The sequence below is a fragment of the Chrysochloris asiatica genome, unplaced genomic scaffold, assembly GCF_000296735.1.
Source record: "Chrysochloris asiatica unplaced genomic scaffold, ChrAsi1.0 scaffold00135, whole genome shotgun sequence".
Classification (NCBI taxonomy): Eukaryota; Metazoa; Chordata; class Mammalia; order Afrosoricida; family Chrysochloridae; genus Chrysochloris; species Chrysochloris asiatica.
Window position 1 is genome coordinate 1,561,167 of NW_006408653.1, and position 21,735 is coordinate 1,582,901.

Consider the following 21,735-nt stretch of genomic DNA (forward strand, 5'->3'; position numbering starts at 1 on the left):
ACGTTTTAGCAGTAGGAGATTAGCTAAGGACCTTGTTTATAATTATCTACTTTTCAAGATAGAAATCTCTTGGTTACACTCCAAATCGTCTTTGCATTCCTAATAAGGATGTCAGGGCATCAGGAGTAACTTGCCCAGTCATTCATTTCAACAAATTTGTAAAGGAGACCTACACTGCAAACAGCAAACGTGACTTCTTGAATCCCAGCCTTCTCAAGTCCATTTTCTGACATGGTACTGAATATTTGATGATCATGGACTTCCTTTTTATATAAGTTGTTCTGTGCGTATGTGTGTTTTTATATCTTGGATGAGGAGCTCCCATAGGCAGGAAGATGTGCTGTTCTGTCAATAATGTCACTAAAGGCTGCAAGATGATGACTATTGTATTTCCATTCTTGATCTACATTGGATGCATGTAAGGAAGGGAGGATATATGGGTGTAACTCCCCCAGTCCTGGTCCAGCCCAAGTGCCTGCCAGTATTTACTTGGAAGTCACTTTATTTCTGGATGGAATACAAAAAAGAATGAACACCTTTGTCTGGTTCTCTTCCCCTTCCTACCTAGAGAAAGTCACAAAAAGGAACTGTAGAATTTGGCTTGCTAGTATATAGGCCAAAGACCATGAACACCATTGGGCCCAAAAGATGATTGTTGATAGGGGCCAGTTTACTACTGAAATTCCATCCTGATTTGAAAATCTGGATTTTTATGTTAAAGTTTCAAATTTTGTTTTAAAGTTGGCAAGTAATTCAAATTAAAAACAACAGCGCTGCAGACTAAACAAAATCTCTCTGTGGGCGAAAGCATCCTTCAGGCCTGCCAGGGTATGAAGGCCTGCCAGTTTATCTCATCAAGATACCATTTTTATTTTAATAGTTATGGGGTTTAATTTTTTAAATAGCATTAATTAGGGAGACAGAGTAGGATACATATTTAGTATTTGAAATCTTTAGCAAACTTTGTGTTTCATAAATCATGGGTAAAAGAAAATGACTTCATGCTAAATCCGTTCTACTAACATTTCTCCCCACAGTCCCTGTTTCTTATCCAGAGGACTTTGTGTGTGCATATTGTACTAACTGTTGAGTGAGTTGGGAGAGAAATACCCTAATTCCGCTGGGGTTATTTATCCTTTTGCAGCCCTGGCAGACAGGATTGCTTTGGTATATTTAGTGAAGTAGGTTTGTCTCCAGGATACCATCTTCCTTGTGGAAAAAAAAAGATGTTTGGATTCCTGAGATTCCCACAGGTGTCCAAAGGCAGAGAGACCAGAACCAGAAAGTACTTAGTTCTTTTTTGGGGGTGGTCCTTCCTGATGTCTGGCTGTTCATCTTTCACCTTGGACTTAATTCCCTGTACATTTCAAGTTTAGGAATGATGGGTCTAAAATTAAAAGACCTTACTCATATATTCTGGGAGAATACTTAACAGAATACTTAGGAGGTAGAGGGTAAATTATTCTTTAGGCTCCTGAATTGATCAAATGAAAACAACATGGGCTCTTTGGCCTCTACACTAGAGTATTGTTGTCTGAAACTTGAAGAGTGTATGAGTGAGTTCCCTCAGGGGCTTATTGAAAAGCAGATTTCTATATTCTACCTCAGAGATTGAATTGTGAGTCTAGGGCAGGACCTGAGTATATTATCCTCACACTTGAGAAATCATGGTCCAGCTATTTTTTCTACCACATCCTGATTCCAGCCCACATTTTTAAAGTACCAAATACCTTACACATTGCCTTCTTATCCTACTTACCTATAGCAACCCTATAGGAGAGAATAGATGTTGTTGTTATGTGCTGTGGAGTCGCTTCCAACTCATAGCAACCCTGTACAGGGTTTCCCAGGCTGTAAATCTTTACAGAAGCAGAAAGCCTCATCTTTCTTCTGCGGAACAGCTGGTAGTTTCGAACTGCTGACTCTGAGGTTAGCAGCCCGATTCGTAACCACTATGCTACCAGAGTTCCTATAGGAGAGAATAGATATAGGGCAGTAAATTTTCAAGGCTGTAAATCTTTATAAAAGCAGGCTGCTGCATATTTCTCCTGCACAGTGGCTGGTGGGTTCAAACCACTGACCTTTTTGGTTAGCAGCTGAGGCACTTAACCATTGTGCCACCAGGGATTCCATATCAAGTATCCAGTACTGTGAATTTTGTTCTTACTGCCCTTGTCTATTAATGAGGGTATCTGTTGATGCAAAATTTTGTCAAATATGATTTGTTGGTAAACTAGGTAACACAGAAGACACCAACCTGGTCATCTGTGACATCAACTTAATGATCACAAACTTGATAGCTTTTATACCTGCCTCAAAGAGAGGTATATAACTGTTGTCAGTGCTATAGTTTTTTTTCTTTGCTCATAACTTTTTATGAAAATTTGAGAGCATGTTACTTCAATACTAGCTACCTAATAAAAATATACTTTGTAGATTAGAAACTAGTCATATTTGAGCCTTTAGTAGTCTGTGACCAAGGCAGAGTAAGAGAGAAAAATCATACCTCAGAGCAGCTAAGGGACTTCTTCAAGTCACATAGCCAAATACAGAGCTCTGCATGTAGAGACCCAAACAGGAACTTACAGTTCAGCCATTTGCTGTAGTTATGATTTGGGGTGTGGTATTAACATCCACTAATGTAATCTGGTAGCGTAGTGGTTACGAATCGGGCTGCGAACCTTAAGGTCAGCGGTTCGAAACTACCAGCCGCTCCGCGGGAGAAAGATGAGGCTTTCTACTCCCGTAAAGATTTACACCCTTGGAAACCCTGTACAGGGTCGCTATGGGTCGGACCCGACTCGATGGCACTTAACAACAACAACAACAATGTAATGTATGTTGTTGTTAAGTGCCGACGAGTCAATTCTGACCCATAGCGACCCTGTATAGGGTTTTCAAGGAGCAGCTGGTGAGCTTGAACCACTGACCTTGTGGTTCAAAGGACTTTACAGTCTGATGCATTAGCCTACAGCGCCACACCAGGACTCCAATGTAATGTATGTTGCTGTTGTTGTTAAGTGCCGCTGAGTCAGTTCCGACCCATAGCGACCCTGTATAGGGTTTCCGAGGAGCAGCTGGTAAGCTTGAACTGCCGACCTTGCAGTTCAAATGGCTTTGCATTCTGGAGCATTAACCCACAACACCATAACAGGACTCCAATGTAATGTATGTTGTTGTGAAGTGCCGTTGAGTTGGTTCCGACCCATAGCAATCCCGTATAGGGTTTCCAAAGAGCAGCTGGTGAGCTTGAACCGCCAACCTTGCAGTTCAAATGGCTTTGCAGTCTGGTGCATTAACCCACAGCGCCACAAGTGACTCCTGTTTTGACCTTGACCCACACCAGAACTTTATCCATCTCATTCTTAGACTACGAAATCCTACTAAATTTCTACATCACTTATCTAAACCAATATCTCTTGTTCACAGTGTGCCTTACCTTTTCATTTCGGTAGAGTATAAACTCTGAGGATTTTAAAAAATGCTACTTAGGCCTCTTTCTTTAGACCACATTTAGCAAGATATTTTAACGTTTGCTCAATACATGTTTGCTGCTAGTGATAATAGTTTTCTAGGATGGCACTTTATGCAACTAAAATATAATCTTATCAAAATTATATTTTTTACTGTTTCGTATAATCTAAGTATCTAATTCTCCACAAGTTAGAATTTATTTTTGGAAGATAAATACCATGTTGTAAGCAGTGATTTATATTGGTGATTTCCTCCTCCAAAGGAGGGGGTGGGGAAAGCCTAAACATGTAATTTGGCATGTTCAAACATGTTCCATTTATCGTTAAAGACCAGCTGCTTTTTCAAGAGGAGAAATGGTTTTTCTTCTGCCGTGTAAATTTTGTGTGTTTTCTCATTGTGATGTATATAGTGTTTACATGTGCTGGGTAGAGGAACCTAGAAAATATTCCTGGGTTAGACCTATAGTACTGGCCATGTATATTTTTGTGTTTTATTATAGCTTTTATCATTATATTTCAAGTTGAGGGAAGTTTTATGGAGACCCCAATTTCAGCTGAGGGAAGATCCACTAAGACATCTATAATCTGAACATTTTGGAATACATGTCTCTTACTTGGCATTACCAAAAGAAACAAAAACTCATGAAAAAAAGACAAAATTTAAGACCATGTTCTTGCTAGCAGGAAACCCCTGTTCTTGTTGATCCATCCCTAAGGACACCAGTATTGTAGTAGGTCACCATGCTGTCATTGGTAGTCATAATAGAGTGCCCTGAGTCATCCAGACAGGTTCAATTATTTGTAATATCTTCTAAAATAAATCAGCTTAGCCTGTTTGAGAACCGTTTTCTCCCTCTGTGTTTACGAACAAGATTTCAAAGCTTCAAGAGATGAGCTCAACTTCTCTGGAATTATGATTTACAGTGAAACACTCTTTCCCTAAAGATCTAGATAAATTGAGAAATTTAATATACTGAAGTTTTTTTATTCTCTCCACTTCTTCTCTTAAAGTCCATCTCTAATAAATTTCTGTCCATTTTGTCCTTCAAATTTTGTAGTGTTTAAAGATGAAGTAACTTGAGTTTCAGTCATATTTGTAGGTAGGCCAGGAATGAAGTGAATGTATCTGGTGTATCTTCTCTCCATGTACCCCTGTTAATAGCATGTTATGTATAGCAGCACACATTCACTGGGGGATCTGAAAGTGAACACAGATTCTTAGTGTGGAGTCTTCTTGGATAACACTTATTAATGTATAGTCAGCCCTTCTTATCTGTGGTTCCTTACCCATAGATTGAAAATGTTGGAGAGGAAAAAAATAAAAGGATTTAAAGTGGTCAAAGCACTCCTTAAAATACAAAGAGAGCATAAAAGTGTTATTTACATAGCATTTACATTGTATTCAGTATATAGGTAATTTAAAAATGATGAAAGTATTCATAGGTTATATGCAAATATTTTGTGGATTTTGGGTTCAGCAGGGGTCCTGGAACTAATCCTCCAATGATCATGGTTAAAGTGGGAGGTTTCTTGCCATTCTTGTTTTTAAGCTCTAGATCATAAGAGAACTTGTTGTTTTCAGTATTTATCATGTTTATTATAGGCTTTTTGTTACAGTTTATCCAATTAAATTTCCTTCTTTTCCTGATTTACTGAGAGCTTTTAACATGAATGGATATTGAGTTTTATTCCTTTTTCTGTCTTTGTTGAGATGATCTACAATTTTTCTTCCTTAAGTTTGTTAGTGTGGTGAATTATTTAAATAAAACCAACCTTGCATTCTGTGATAAACTCAACGTGATTATTATCTTTTGTACATTTTCAACTTGATTTTCCAATGTATATTTAAGACTTCCACATTTTTATTTATGATTGAGAATATACTCAATCCTCATTTACTGACATAGTTAAGTTCCAAAAACTGGGTCGTTAAGAAAAAATGTTGTTAAGTGCAGTCTAATCAGTTCCTACTTTTAGTAACCCTGTATAGGGTTTCCAAGGAGGATCTGGTGGGTTTGAACTTCTCACCTTGTGGTTAGCAGTTCAGCACTTACCCTATAGCGCTATACCAGGACTGCTATGCAAAACCTAGGTATGTAAAAATGGAGGAGGTCTACATCATTACCTAATTACCGAACCACTGAGGCTCATGGTGCAGCCAAGTTGCCACATAACCCATACCATCAGTGTGCCTCTCACCTCACACCTTTGTCACTGTCAGGGATGCATCATTAATGTGCAAAAGAGTTGGATAATCCATTTTTGCTATTGTCATAAATGTAAAATGTCAGATAAGGAGACAGTCATTGAGTGAGGAATGGGTATAATTTATAACTTTTCTTTCTTACGTTGTCCTGTTAGGTTTTGGCATTATAGTTTGTTCACTAAATGAATAGGAAGTGGTCTTTCCTTTTCTAGACTCTGAAATAGTCATGTGAAATTAGAATTCTTAGGAAGTTTGGAAGAAATCACCAATAAAATTATTTGAGCCCAGTGTTTTCTTTGTGGGGATATTTAAAATTACTGGCTTAATAATGTCTTTGCCTAATATAGTCTTTCTCTGGATAGCTGTTAATTGAATGAATTTTAGTAAATTATCTTCTAGGCATTTGTCCATTTTGTGTTCAATTGAAAAATTAATTAGCATACATTTTTCATAATTTTTAAATCTGTAGTTGCTTTTTTACTTTTGAATATTATTTATCTAGACCTTTATTTCTTTTTGAGTCTGGTCTGACAATTTTATTAGTCTTTAGCTCTATCCCACAATTTCTAATTTGTGGTATTTTAAAATTCAGTTCCAAATGCTTTCTATTCTTTCTTTCTGACTCTTGAATTCTTTAATTTCCAAACATATGGGTTCTTAATTTCCAAGCATATGGGGGATTTCTAATTGTCTAGACAACATAATTTTAATTTAGATATCATACCAGTTGTTCCGCGGAAGAAAGATGAGGCTTTCTGCTCCCGTAAAGATTTATAGCCTCGGAAACCCTGTACTGGGTCGTTATGAGTCGGAACTGACTCCACAGCACACAGCCACATCCTGGGGATAATTCATATTTACAACACCTTCCTTCTCTCATACGTGATCTTAAGAAATCAAACATCTAGACCTTAAGAGGAAATACTTTGTTCCTCACCTTTAATGTTTTATCACAACTTTGGGCCAGTTTGATTGAAATAGTGTTGACTGGCCTCACAGAACTCTGGGAGTTGTTGCAGCTCTTTGATGTGCTTTTAAGGGATAGTATTTGGGTTTTGTTTTCTAACAGTATCTGGCTCTTCATTATATAGCAGGAAACACACATTAGATTGGATGGTACATTGTCACCCTGAACAAAATCGGCATCCTCTTACTGAGAAAGAGTGGGTGCTGTGTAGACAACCAGTGAGCTTTTTCATTCCAGTGTGCATGTGTGATCATGTTCTCCCAATTCCTTCATATCATATTTTCCCATGTGTTTGCATAGCTTCTGAATTTCACATGTCTGGTATATGTATGTTGCGGGGAGGTATATGTATGTTGGGTAAGGGAGGTGTGGGCATGTGGATTGTGGTGTTTGAACAAATATATATCTTACCAGTGTGCTGGGCTCCATTACATGCATTATCTTATCTAAGCCTTTGGGGCAGATGTTTTGGTTGTCCTCATTTTACCTATGAAGAAACTGAGTCTTAGAATAGATGGGTAATGAACACAGCTAGTAAATGTCCCACAGCTAGTAAATGGTCAGACTTGGGTTTCCACCCAAGGTATTTTGAATCTGCCGCCAGATTCTGTTACTCAGCAATGCTGCTTTTTCTATTTTCCATCGTGTTTTCTTAGCCTTCACGAAAGTACTGTGTGCATGGTGTTGGTTTCATGGCAGGTTTTATGTATCACCTTTCCACTGGCCTCGGGTTCTCACAGCCACCGTGTATGTAGCCTTCATCAGATCCACACTTTTCTCTTGTAAGCATTGTACTTACTCTGCGTGTTGGCAACAGAAACCGAAAAGGAAATGCAGAAAAAGCATCTAGCGGTTTTCATAACGTAAACCAAATGTTGTTAGTGTGGGTGAGCTCTTTGGAGGAAAGGCGCTATATAACTCTCACAAATAAATAAATAACTGGTTCTCTAAATAAACTGGCACTGAAATAAGCCTGAATCTGTAACCTATTGAATTTACGTATACTCGGTAGTCAGAAGTCTCCTTTTGCTCACTGAATGTGAGTTTATTATGGCATGAACTCTGTTGGAGTGATTGGTGGGGGGTGGAGAACAGGGAGGGGGCTTAGAGAAAGGAAGAAGGAGCTTGTAGAGTCGAGCTGCCATTGAAAATGATTGCCTGCCTCAATAATAAGAGACATCTTTGTCATATCATGGTACTTCAAAGGGATTACAAAGAGGGAAAAGGGGTTCAAATGAAGGTCAGTGAGTAAAGTTCACAGGATGTATTTTGAGGACAACAAGAACTGGAATTACTTTACTAACCTATGCAAATAAAAACCATGGTCTAAGCTCTAAGAGAATCTCACTTCCAATATGTTGGCTTTGTGAGTATCCCTAAGATCTCCTTTGCTATCACACAGCCTCATAAACAACCCATACTGAACAATCACAATGACAGGATCTGCCTTATGGATCTCAGGGCTCTGAATTCTACACATCCTGAAAGTTATGCGTGGGGCGGGGTTGGTGGAGAGTGCTGGCTGGTGCCCATATGAAAGAGCCTTTTCCTAAGGAGGCTGACTCTAGAGTTTCATTCTGGAAGGTGGGATGAAAACTAAACGGAAGTGGGGTGATCTGCCTGTCAGCTGCAGAGGCTCTGATTACAAAACTAAGTGATACAGACATCTCAGAGTCATCAAAGGAACTGATTTATGAAGGTCACCTTTGATGATGCTAAGATGGTGGCAGAGGGGACAAGGGAGGATGTATGCCTTGTTAGTACTATTTATTCCAAGTAAAATAAGGTTTAGGCACTTCATAGACAAAACCTTAAAAATATCTTTGCATTCTGTTCTGTCTACTGCTTCAGAATTCCCTTCAGGTTTGCAGCATGTTACTGATGCCCATATTCTAAATGTCCAGGCAAACCTGAGTTTCAAATTTACCTTTCATCAAAAACCATTGAAAGATTTCCTTAAATAACAGCAACCTTGAACATGATATTCCTGATGATGTTGCACTGTAGTGTAAGACTTGCAACCTGATGAGGCTCATATAGTGTGTAACACGTGTGTAAGACATTAGGCTAGGCAGATTCTGATACTTTTGTTGTCTGGTATAAAAGGATTGTTGTTGTTAAGAGCCATCCAGTCGGTTCCCACCCATAGTGGCCCTGTATAGGGTTTGTGAGGAGCACTGGTGAGCTTGAACCGTATACCTTGTGGTTCAAACCAACTTAACAGTCTTGACGCATTAGCACCACACCAGGACTCTGGTATAAAAGGATGAGTATGTGTAAATTTTAGTTATAAAATGATCGTACTGTGCTGCTTTTGGTAATACAGACACAGAATATGCTATCCCCTAATTTAAACAGTGTTTTATCACCACACAAAATTTATTCCATTTAAAATGTTGACATTCTAGAAATCCATTGGCCACCTGTTGCCACAGATTGATTCATAGCAAATGAAAATGATTTGATTAAAATTTAATAGGAGAAAGTAAAACTATATTATGACAGTATTATAGTGTTGATTTAAAAATAACTAATTGAAATTAGTTTTTAAATCCTTTGGTTTTTTCCTACTTCATATTTTCTATTTGAAGGTATGTATTCACAATGTTTTGCTCTATACACATAAACTAGTACCGTTTGCATGTTAAATGCTGTTGAGTTAGTTCACTCAAAGCATCCCAGTACAGAGCTTCCAAGGAGCAGCTGGTGAGTTTGAACCACCGACCTTGTAGTTCAAACTGACCTTGCGATCCTGTGCTTATCTTACAGCAGCACCACACCAGGACTTACAATCTTGGAGAGACACCAATCTCTAACCTCCACCCCCACCCTTATGGAGAGTACCCTACAGTCTGTCAAGAATTAGCAGTATTTATCTGCATAAGGAGCTGTGGTAGCGTAGTGGTTATGAATCAGCCTGCAAACCTCCAGGTCAGCAGTTCAAAACTACCAGCTGTTCCACTGGAGAAAGATAAGGCTTTCTGCTCCTGTAAAGATTTACAGCCTCGGAAATGCTGTGCAGGGTCACTATGAGTCGGAACCGACTCTACGGTACTTAATACCAACAACAGCAATCTGCTAATGATCCCAGCTGTGACAGAAACAGTGCCTTACAGACCTGATTTCATTTCCTCATTCCAGTATCATTTTGAAGAATAAATAATATCCCTGTATTGCAGATGAGGAAACTAAAGCCAAGAAAATTTGCCTCAGTCATTCAGTTAGTGAATGATGTCACGTAGTTAGGCTTGTCCTTCTGCCTGCCCAACAGGGAAAGGACAGTTGACACACATTTGAAACATCTGATAGCTAAAGTATATTAATGATACTCAATTGATTAATAACAATAATAAAAAGCTCTTATTCTCTTTAGTTATAAAAATAATGCATACCCATTATTAAACTGAAGATGAGCAAAAAGAAAAATCACCTGAAATCGTGACCTCCCAAGATAAACAGTGTTAGCATTTAGGTATAAATCTTTCCAGGATTTTGTATGATGCCTTAATACTTTCTATTTTGGCAAAAAATTGATGTTCTGTGTACTGTTAAACAAGCTGTGGTGGCATAGTGAGTTAAGCAATGGGCTGTTAACCACAGGTCAACAGGACAAACCCACCAGCTGCTCTGCAGGAAAAAGATGAGGCTTTCTGTTACTATAAAGATTTGGTGGTGTTGTTAAGTGCTGTTGAGTCAGTTCCAACCCATAGCGACCCTGTGTAGGGTTTCCAAGGAGCATCTGGTGAATTTGATTCACCGACCTTGTAGTTCAAACCGACCTTGTGATCCAGTGCTTTATCCCATGATGCCACACCAGGACTCCTCAGAAATCCTGTGTAGCAGTTTGTCTCTACTCTGTATGATTGCTATGAGTTGCAGTTGACTTGGTGGCATGGGTTTGGAGTGGTTCTTTGTTTTTTTTGTTTGTTTGTTTTAATGCACTGTTAACAGCCAGCCTTTCTTAATAGAACCAAAACACCTTATATTTGTTTGTATATGTTGGGGCTTCAAAAAGTTCCTGGAAAAATCCCTTAACCTTTCAATTCCATTTTTCCACTAACTTTTGGAAGCCACCTCATATCACATCATGTTTATTGATTGCTTCAACTAAATGATTATATTACAATATTCTCTTCCAGTTTCCTTGTTCGACATTTGAGTCGGTGAACCATCTTTGTAGATAAATCTAACTATATCCATAATTGGGCTGCGAACCTTAAGGTCAGCGGTTCGAAACTACCAGCTGCTCCGCGGGAGAAAGATGAGGCTTTCTACTCCCGTAAAGATTTACACCCTCAGAAACCCTATACAGGGTCGCTATGGGTCGGAACTGACTCGATGGCACTTAACAACAACAAGCACAGAATTATAAGCTGCTTGCTCATCCTCCAAGTTACCAGGAAAATACATTTTTCCCTTTACTTTGCACCTCCTGATTACTAATAAACTTTCTGTTAGTTTCTATTAGTATTTATTCTTTAGTGACTTTCCTGTTTATGTCTTTTACCCAGTTTTCTTATTGGATGTTCATTTCTTATTGATTTGGCAAGAACTCTTTATGTCAGCAATATTTATATATACACTGCTATATATTAATGACTTTTTTCTCTTGGTTTGTTTTCTTTTTGGTTTTGCCTCAAGAATTTTGGATGTATAGATTTTTTCACTTCTATTTGATGCTTTTCTTTTGGTTTTGTTGCTGTTTTTTTTATTTTGGCTTATAGAAATTTCAAATTTATGTAATAAGATATATCGGTATTTGTCTTAATGATTACAGCTCTTCCACTAGTGTGTAGATAGGGTTTTCCTCACATCATGATTATGTAAGTTGTCATATATTTACTTTATTATGATGGTTTTACTTTGTACATTTAAATTTTTAATCCATATAAAATTTATTTTGGCTTGTGAGGGGTCTACCACTTTTCCCTCACAGGTTTAAAAGGCTAACCTTGGGATGTACTTGCCAGCTTTTGACTTTCCATTCAGTTCTTTCATCTATCTTTAATTTCTTGTATTGCTGTTGTAGTTATTGTAGTTTTATAATATGTATCAATATCTATCTCTCAAGTCACTCATTATTTTCAGAAATAAAGTATTTAAGTATAGAATCGTTTTCTCAAAGGGGTTGGGCGCACGTAGCTTTTATACAAGAATTTGCAGAGAATCAACAGCTTCAAAGTTGTTAATATTTGTGGTGGACTTTCCCTTTAGTCTTTTTCCTCTTCTTCAGAGAACAGTTTTAAGACTTTATGCTCAGATAGTCTACACATTTCTTGACTATTCAAGATATTTGTTTTGATTGCTATTGTGAATGGAGTTTCTTTTTTTTTTTTTCTTGGTGTAATTGATTATATGGTCTTTGATGCTTAAACTTGTCCAACCTACAGATGGGAATGAACAAACATATATTGGTGCTGCTTGAAAGTAATTATTCTGATATATTCAGATACTTAATTTAGTTTAACTATGTAGTAGGCGGAGTCCTGGTGTGGTTCCTTGGAAACCCTATACAGGGTTGCTATGAGTTGGAACCAACTCAACAGCACTTAACAACAACAAAAATGTAGTCGGAAGTACTTGAAATAAATATGGAAACTCATTGACTGCTTTTTAACCACTCCTTTAAGAGGGTTGAAATGTGCTTTATAATTTTGGGAAGAAGGAATAAACTGTCCAGAAATAAATCATTCGTAAGTGCTGTAGTACTTTGCAAATAATTCTATCAGTCCGAACTTATAGTCCCCAGTGCTAAATCATAGCAGGTATCCATCCCATTCCTATTAAACAATATTTCTTTCTTACAGATTTCAGAGACAACTGTCTGAACCCTGCCACCCCTTCACTCCTCAGTCAGGAGTTCCTGGAGATAATCGCCCCAGTTACCACCGGCAAATGTCAGAGCCTGTTGTCTCTGCAGCTCCCCCACCCCCTCAGGGATTCAAACAAGAATACCATGACCCGCTCTATGAACACGGGGTCCCAGGGATACCAGGGCCCCCAACACACGGGTTCCAGTCACCAATGGGAATCAAGCAGGAGCCCCGGGATTACTGCGTTGATTCAGGTTAGCATAACATCAAGCCATTCATTTCTACATTGTCTTATTCATCTGTCTGATACATACTGAATGTCTTCTATGTGTAAGACTTTGGGGAATAGTTTTATATGAATTTCCCTCAAAGAATTTATGGCCTAGTAAAATCTTATGAAATGTTTATGTCTTACTAAACAAAAGCACAACAGAAGAGCCATGCACATAGCAGGGAGTGCAGTCAGCATTCAGAAGTGGTACTAGGTACACCTCTGAGCCTGAGCCTCAAGGTTGCTGAGGTCAAATCTTGATGGTGCCCTTTTTAAGATCTCTTACCCATAAGGTCACTGGACACAGGGCATATCATTTCTGCATTTTAGACCTGTCTCTAGTTTTGTGGCTTTCTTTTTTTGAGTATAGACAGTTCCTGGGTTAGGAAAATCTGTGTAGTTCTACTTGGCCCTTGAATGTTATATAGTAATCTTTACCCCTACTCAAAACATACTCTTTGCTATAATCACATTCACATTCTGATTATGCAGCTTTTAAACCAGCAAAAAATCTCAAAGCTTTGGAAAGTTCCTGAATCCCATTAGCAGCTGCTGGTATATACAGGGAGAGGTATAACATGTTAAGGCACCTATTGTTTGGTTATGGGATACTACTTGTCTACGTACTTAAATAAATATCTCACAAAGTTTAAACTGTTCTTGGATGACACCTAACTCCCATTCACTGTCTACATAACTTATAGGCCAGACACATTAAATGAAACCATTAAGTAGGGGAAAATAAAGTTAGAATTTTGCAGTTTGCACACTTAGAAATGGTTTCTTCCTCATTTCCTCTTTTAGAAATAAACTCCCCATTACCCCCACATAAAATGGGACGCATCAACATTGATATCTTAGGCATTAGTGAGCTGAAATGGACTGGTATTGGCCATTTTGAATCTGAAAGCCACATCGTTTACTATGCCAGGAATGACAAATTGAAGAGGAATGGTGTTACAGTCATCGTCAAAAAGAACATAATCCAGATCAGTCATGAGGTACAATGCTGTCTGTGATAGGATAATATCCCTGCACCTACAGGGAATCCCAGTTAATACCACTATTATTCAAATTTACACACCAACCACTAAAGCCAATGAGGATGAAATAGGAGAATTCTACCAACTTCAATCTGAAATTGATAAAACATGCAATCAAGATGTATTGATCATTACTAGTGATTGGAATGCAAAGGTTGGGAGCAAGAAGAAGGCTTAGTAGTTGGAAAATATGGCCTTGGTGATAGAAATGATGCTGGAAAACACATGATAGGATTCTGCAAAACCAATGATTTGTTCATTTCAAATACCTTCTTTAGATAGCATAAGAGACGACTGTACACATGGACCTCACCAGATGGAATACCTAGAAATCAAATTGAATACATCTGTGGAAAGAGATGATGGAAAAGCTCCATGTCATCAGTGAAAACAAGGCCAGGGGCAGACTGTGGTACAGACCATCAATTACTCATATGCAAATTCAAACTGAAGCTGAAGAAAATGAAAACAAGTCCACAAGAGCCAAAATATGAACTTGAATATATCCCACCTGAATTTAGAGATCATCTGAAGAACAGATTTGATACATTAAACACTAAAGACTGAAGACCAGAAGACTTGTGGGATGACATCAAGAACATCAAACATGAAGAAAACAAAAAGTCATTGAAAAGACAAGAAAGAAGGAAAAGATCAAAATGGATGTCAGAAGAGACACTGAAACTTGCTCTCCAGTGTCGAGATGCTAAAGCAAATGGAAGAAATGAGGAGGTCCAAGAGCTGAACAGAAAATTTCAAAGATCAGCTCAAGAAGATAAAGCCAAATATTACAAACAAATGTGCAAAGATTTGGAATCAGAAAACCAAAAAGGAAGAACACACTCAGCATTTCTCAAGTTGGGGGAACTGAAGAAAAAATTCAAGCCTCGACTTTTGTTGTTGAAAGATTCACTGGGCAAATTATTGAATGATGCAGAAAGCATCAAGAGAATATGGAAGGAATACACAGAGTCACTGACTATAACAAAAGGAAATGGTTCATCTTCAGCCGTTTCAAGAAGTAGCATATGATCAAAAGCCAAATACTGAAGGAGGAAGTCCAAGGTGCACTGAAGGAATTGGCAAAGAACAAGGCACCAGGGATTGATGGAATCAAAATTGAAATCTTTCAAGGAAGTGAGGTGGCACAGGAGGCACTCACTCATCTCTGCCAAGAAATTTGGAAGACAACAGTGTTTCATTCTGCTGTGCATTAGGTCGCTATGGATCAGTACCAACTCAATGCCATATTTTTCTTCATAAAATCCAGCTTCTCAGATTATTTGCTCAGCAGGCAGGTTGAATAAGTATGGTGAAAGAGTACAACCATGTCGCACACCTTTCTTAATTTTAAATCATTCAGTGTTCCCTTGTTCTATTTGAACAACTGCCTCTTGATCCAGGTACAGATTCCTCATGAGCACAATTAAGTGTTCAGGAATACTCATACTTCACAAAGCTGTCCATAGCTTGTCATGATCCACATTTGCGTAGTCAGTAAAGCACAGGTGAACATCTCATATTCTCTGCTTTTAGCCAAGATCTTTCAGACATTAGCAATGATATCCCTTGTTCTAAGGCCTTTCTGAATCCGGCTTGAACCTCTGGAAGTTCTCTGTCAATGTATGCTTGCAGCCGTTTCTGTATCACCTTTAGTAAAACTGTACTCACATGGGATATCAAAGAAATTGTCCGATGATTTCCACATTCCATTGGGTCACCTCTCTTTGGAACGTGCTCCAATACAAATGTCTTCCAATTAGTGGGCCAAATAGTTGTCTTCCAAATTTCTTGGCATAGCTGAGTGAGTGCCTTCTGTGCCGCCTCACTTTCTTGAAAGATTTCAAGTTGTATTCCATCAATTCTTGGTGCCTTGTTCTTTGCCAATTCCTTCAATGCACCTTGGACTTCCTCCTGTATCCAAGAAATTTGGAAGACAACTATCCATACACCAACCACTAAAGCCATTTATAATGAAATTAAAGAATTCTACCAACTTCTTCCCACCAATCACCTGTCAGTTTGATGTGCTGTGGTGGCTTGTGAGTTGCTGTGATTCTGCAAGCTATGCCACAGGTATTTTAAATACCAGCAGGGTCACCCATAGTCAACAGGTTTCAGAGGAGCTTCCAGATGAAGACAGACTAGGAAGAAGGAGTAACAAATGACTTCTGAATATTTAGTCACTGAGAACCTTATGACTAGCAGAGAAATTGTCAGATACAGTGCCGGAAAATGAACCCCTAAGGTTGGAAGGCACTCAAAATGCAACTGGGGAAAAGCTGCCTCCTCAAAATAGAGTTCACAGTGATGACACTATTGGAGTAAAGCCTATGGGAGAAAAGCCCACGGGGCCTTCATTTGCCGATGGGGCACAACTCAAAATAAAGAGAAACAGCTGTAAACATCCATTGAAAATCGAAACATGGAGTGTACAAAGTATGAATATGGGAAAATTGGAAATTGTCGAAAATGAAACAGAATGCATAAACATTGATAATCTTACGCATTAGTGAGCTGAAATGGACTGGTATTGGCCATTTTGAATCTGATGACTCCATGGTTTACTACTCCGGAAATGACAAATTGGAGAGGAGTGGTGTTGCATTTATTGTCAAAAAGAACATATTCAGATCAGTCATGAGGTATAATGATACTGTCTGTGATAGGATAATGTCCGTGTGCCTCATGGAAGCCCTGTTAATAGCACTATTATTCAAATTTACGCACCAACCACTAAAGCCAGTGAGGATGTAACAGAAGATGTTAATATGAGGGGCCTTCAAAAAGTTCATGGAAACATTCATTATCTTTTCATTCCCTTTTGCTAAGAACTTTTTTTTTTTTAAGTTTTTTTTGTGTGTGAATTATGTGTTAGTTTACATGGGTGAACATTATCTTTACATTCATTCTGTTGTATTTTGTTTCATTGCAATGATCACAATCCCCTGCATGCATCATCAAACAACCAAAGAGTACACCCTACACGCCTGCTCCCCGGCCACCAGCCCACAGCCCCTCTCCCTCCCTGAGTCCAGAGTCCCCAGCCACTCCTGTCCATGTCATCATCTCTGCCTCCATCCCTAGTGTCATTGCCTCCTTGGACAGGGTCTCTAACTTCGCTTTTCTCCTTTGATGGTTCCAGGGATCTCTGCTCCTGGACTACAAAGTCAACCACTCCCCTCCTTTTGTTACCAAACATTTACATTTACCTTTCCAGCACTCACTGTCAGACCTGATAGCAATCATTCCCTGTTGAACCACAGGAGTCCTTTCCCTGCTCACCTTTTATCAACCCCATCCAGATGGGTTGGAAACAATTCAGTGGAGATTCTACCTTTCCCTGTATCCTCTGCAGCTAGGTTCCCTATTGAAAGCTTGTGAGCCAGTCACTTCTTGCTTTTGTAGTCCCACATTTTGGTTAGCCAATGTCTAAGTTTCCCATCCCTATCAACCCTGTGTACCAAGGGGATGGGAATGATCTTCAGTGTAGAGATTTGCCTGCTCCTTTTTCATACTGCATCCACAAGCATAGGTCAGGTTCATCCACTTGTAGTGTGTTACTCTTTCCTTTTTTAAATTTTTTTGTTCCTCTGCTTTCTCTGTTGGTCTGTTTCTAGTTGCTGGAGATGCTGTTTTAATGTGTTAATTTTGGTTCTTTCTTCTTTTGGGATGTACGCATTTATCGCAATAAATTGTCCTGTCAGCACTGCTTTTGCCATGTTCCAAAGATTTTGCTATGTTGTGTTTTTGTTCTCATTTGTTTCTAGGAACTTTCTGAATTCTCATTTAATTTCTTCTATTATCCAGTCTCTCTTCAGCAGGGTGTTATTCAGTTTCCATGTATTAAACTTTATTTCCTTGTTCTTCTTATTGTTGATTTCTAATTTTATGACATTGTAGTCTGAAAAGATGCTTTGTAGTATTTTGGTGTTTATAAATTTATAGAGGCTTGCTTTGTGACCTAAGACATGGTCAATTCCATGTGCACTGAGAAAGAATGTGGACTGTGCTGTTGTTGGGTTGAATGCTCTGTACATGTTTATGAGGTCAAGGTGGTTGATTGTGCTGTTTAGTTCCTCTGTAGCATTGTCAAGTTTCTTTCTGCTTCTATCCCTTTTTGAAAGTGGCGTATTAAAATCTCCCACTATAATTATAGATTTATCTATTTCTTTCTTCAGTTCTAGTAGGGTTTGCTTTTTATATATTGGAGATCTTTCATTTGGAGCGTAGATGTTAATTATGGTTATGTCATCTTGCTCAGTTGAACCTTTAATCATGAGATAGTGTCCTTCTTTATCTCTTATACTGGTTTTGCCCTGAAGTTTATTTTATCAGAGATTAGTATTGCCATTCCTGCTTGTTTTTTTATTGCTGTTAGCTTGGTATATTTTTTCCATCCTTTAACTTTTAATCTGTTTCTGTCCTTGTGAATAAGGTGTCTCTTGTAGGCAGCATATTGAAGGGTCTTGTTTTCTTATCCATTCTGCCACTCTCTGTCTCTTCACTGGTGCATTTAATCCATTGACATTCAGTGTAATTATCGATAGTTATGAATTAACTGCTGTCATTATGTTAAGTTTTTGTGGTGCTGTTTGTTCCTTTGTTCTGCATGCCTTGTGCTGAGTTCATGTTTTTTGTGGTATTTCTTGTTGGTTTTTTTCTAAGTTTTAATATTTCCTTGTTCTGCTTGGATCTTCATTTTCACGGTAAATTGTGAAGTATTAATTTTCTTTGGGTTTACCCTATTGTCTATTAAATTTTCCCTGTGTTTAAGACAGTCTATTGTATCCTGCAATCTACTCAATCCCTTTACTACCTGGATCTCTGTTCCTATATTTTCCCCTTCTTTGACATTGTTAATATTTTGATCTTTGGTTGGCCTCATAGGTCCTCTGAATCTATTGCTGTAATTTTGTTCTATTCTGAACTCTACTATCTGTCAACTTGAGATCCAGGTGGTGTTGCCACATCTCTCAATCTCTGGTTGTTGTATGTTCTTGATGCTTTTCATTCCAAAGAACTCCCTTTAAGATGTTTTGAAGCATTAGGTTGGCTTTGACAAAATCTCTTAGCTTCTGTTTATCCTGGAGTGTTTTGATTACACCATCGTATTTGATTGACAGTTTTGCTGGACAGATGATTCTTGGATGGCAGTTTTTTTTTTCTTTTTCTTTTAGGGTTTTATGTATGTCTCCCCATTGCCTTCTTGCCTGCATGGGTTCTGCTGAGAAGTCAGAGCTTAATATGATTTGCTTGCCTTTGTAAGTAACACTTCTCCTTTGCCTGGCTTCTTTTAGGATCCCTCCTTGTCTTTGATTTTGGAAAGTTTGATTATGATAGGTCTCGGTGATTTTCTTTTGGGGGGTCTATCCTTCCTGGGGTTCTTTCAGCTTCTTGAATCTTTATCTTCTCATCCTTCAAGATGTTAGATAAATTTTCTTCAAGAAGCTCTTCAACTATCCTGTGAACTTTTGTGATTCTTCCTGTTCTGGAATGCCAATGTTATCCAGCATGAATTTTAGACTCTCTTCAGATTTTTTAATCCTTTTTTCTTTGCTTGCTATTCTATCTTAGCAGTATTGAGAATTTTGTCTTCCAGCTTGCTGATTCTGGCTGCCATCTCTTCCATTCTACCCCTTTGCCCTTTCAGTGTATTATGTCCATTTCTGATATTTTATTATTAATCGTGTGGATTTTTGTTTTTGCAGGTTTTGAATAGTTTCCAATGCCATATCTATGTTGTTTGATTGCCCCTGTAGCACTTTCCTGACTTCTTCATTTTCCTCCACCCCTTGTCGGAACATTTGAATTTGTTTCTATATCATTCTTCTGAATTCCTTGTCAGGCAGATCCAGATTCTGCTCTTCTACTGGAAAGTCTGTGTTTGCTTCCAGCTCATTTGTCTCAGTTACTTTTTTCTGGTTTTGGACATGTATTGAGATCTTTAATTGTGTTTTCTTGGACATTTTCAGCAGTTATGTGGGGTTTTAATGCTTAAATGGATGTATGTTTCTTTGTTGTTAAGTTTATTAAGCATCTCCCAATGGATATGATATGGAGATAGGCTTCCCTTTTCACATGTAATGCCTAGACACTGGTTTTGGCTCTTGTCCAGATGATGGGGTATTACCGGATATGCTTATAGCTTGGCTTTATGAGCGCAGTTGCTGTCTCTTCCTGGGTAAGGTAGGGGGAGAAAGCGCCAACCCCTGGGAAAAGAGTGAGACCCAAAGGACCAAGGACAGGAACAATGTAGAAAAAGAGATAGAAACCACCAATCAAAAACAAAAATAAAATTGTGATTGTCAACTGGCCTTTGCTGGCCCCACTGTCCCTAGTTGGTTACTGTTATGTTGGGGTTTATGTCCATTTTAGATTGTTCATATGGTTTGTCTGTCAGGCCAGCCCTGGCAGAAGTAAAGGGTCCCGCAAAAGTTGACTTTAGGGCTGGGACCCAGAGTCAGATGTTGTAAGCAGCCGCCAAAGAATCTGGCTGTGGGACCAGTGGGGGTCTTCCTCTCTGTGCTTGACTCTTTTGGGGGTACGCGCTCACCTGCCTGAAGGCGTCTGGGCTGGGCAAAGAAGGCGTGACAGGGAAGAGCAGGAAGAAATGTATAGAATCCCCCCACATCTTTTGCAAATGCCCCTGTGCCGGTTTTTTGCTCTGGCTTACTGTTCCAGTCGGGCTGTGGCCCCACCCTCTGAACTCAGCCTGGGCAGGGTGACCACAGAGGGAGTCCCGTGTTTGGATTTATTCCTAAATCACAATATTTTCTTTCATACTGTGATTTTTCCACCAGTGGGTGCAGGAAACTGACGCCCTGCATCTTATGCTTGATCCAGAGCTCTGGGGCTGTTCAATGAACGCAGCTACTCTGAGTTTTCAGTTCCTCCCCCATGGAGCCTGTCCTACCTGACTCTGACTCTGCCTCTGCCACTGCCAAAACTGGAAGCTGCTAAGAACTTTTTGAAGTCTCCTCAAATATTTGTAACTTTTTGATCCGAATGAGTTCCTGAAGTGAAGGCTCAGACTTTACAACTCTGTCCTTTCTCTTGACTGATAAAAGATACTCTTGCTCTAATATGCCTGAAGAAGAAATAACTTGAGTGTGATTGGTTCTAGTTTCATGGTTCCAACATAGCAAAAAATGTATGTGCCAAAGTATAAATTGCCCATTCCTGCCCATTCTTGTCTTGGCTACATAACATCATATCCTCTGATCTCTGTGACCTAAAAATACTTTCACCTCTTGGAGCAGATTTGGATGTGACCATTAGCAGTAAAGAGAGCAAATTAGGAAAGATCTAAAGCAATCCTCTTCCCCCTCCCAGCCCTAAAGCTTTGCAAGTCAATGTAGGCAGGACGCCAAATTTGGTCTCTTGAAAGCCCATTTCTTTTTCTAAAACCATTAATCCTTTCACCCTGTTTGGCAGTTAACTAATTTCTAAATGAGTGAAGTTTGAGAGTGAGGCACCATTTTTTTCTTCCCCTGGCCCTTGATTGAGAGTTCTTTTTTCAGATGTAGGTTATAGTATTTTCCCCCTATTGCTTATTGGGTGATACTACTTTTTATCAGGATAAAGCTAAAAAAACATGATCTTGGAGCAAGAAACAATTCCAAAAATTATTCTTATATATTCAGGGGCTTTACTGCAGAACTTCAGTTAAACCATGTGTTGATTCTACCACAGAAGTATTGACATGAGTGTGTATTTCTGTGATTCCCTTTCCAGAAGTGCCTAACTGCCAGTCGTCCTATATGAGAGGCGGGTATTTCTCCAGCAGCCATGAGGGTAAGGAGCATTTTTTGGTTTGGGTTGTTTTTGTTGTCATTTTTTAATAAGTTTGTTAAATGATACTAAAGGAACCTTTAAAATTTTCAACTTCCAGGTTAAAATTTGTTGTCATAGATTAAACCTCCCATAGCATGCGAATATGAGAACTAATTAATCTTATGA

General features: G+C 38.7%; 1 protein-coding gene across 2 annotated transcripts in view; it reads left to right on the top strand.

Moving 5' to 3' along the window:
• The window catches only part of ETV5 (ets variant 5), a 90,072-nt gene that overhangs the window by 39,854 nt on the left and 28,483 nt on the right, over positions 1 to 21,735 (top strand). For both annotated transcript variants that reach the window (XM_006869756.1, XM_006869755.1), the window contains exons 8-9: positions 12,454 to 12,713; positions 21,511 to 21,570. In XM_006869756.1, the coding sequence (XP_006869818.1) occupies positions 12,454 to 12,713; positions 21,511 to 21,570 (320 nt within the window). The remainder of the gene's footprint in view (positions 1 to 12,453; positions 12,714 to 21,510; positions 21,571 to 21,735) is intronic.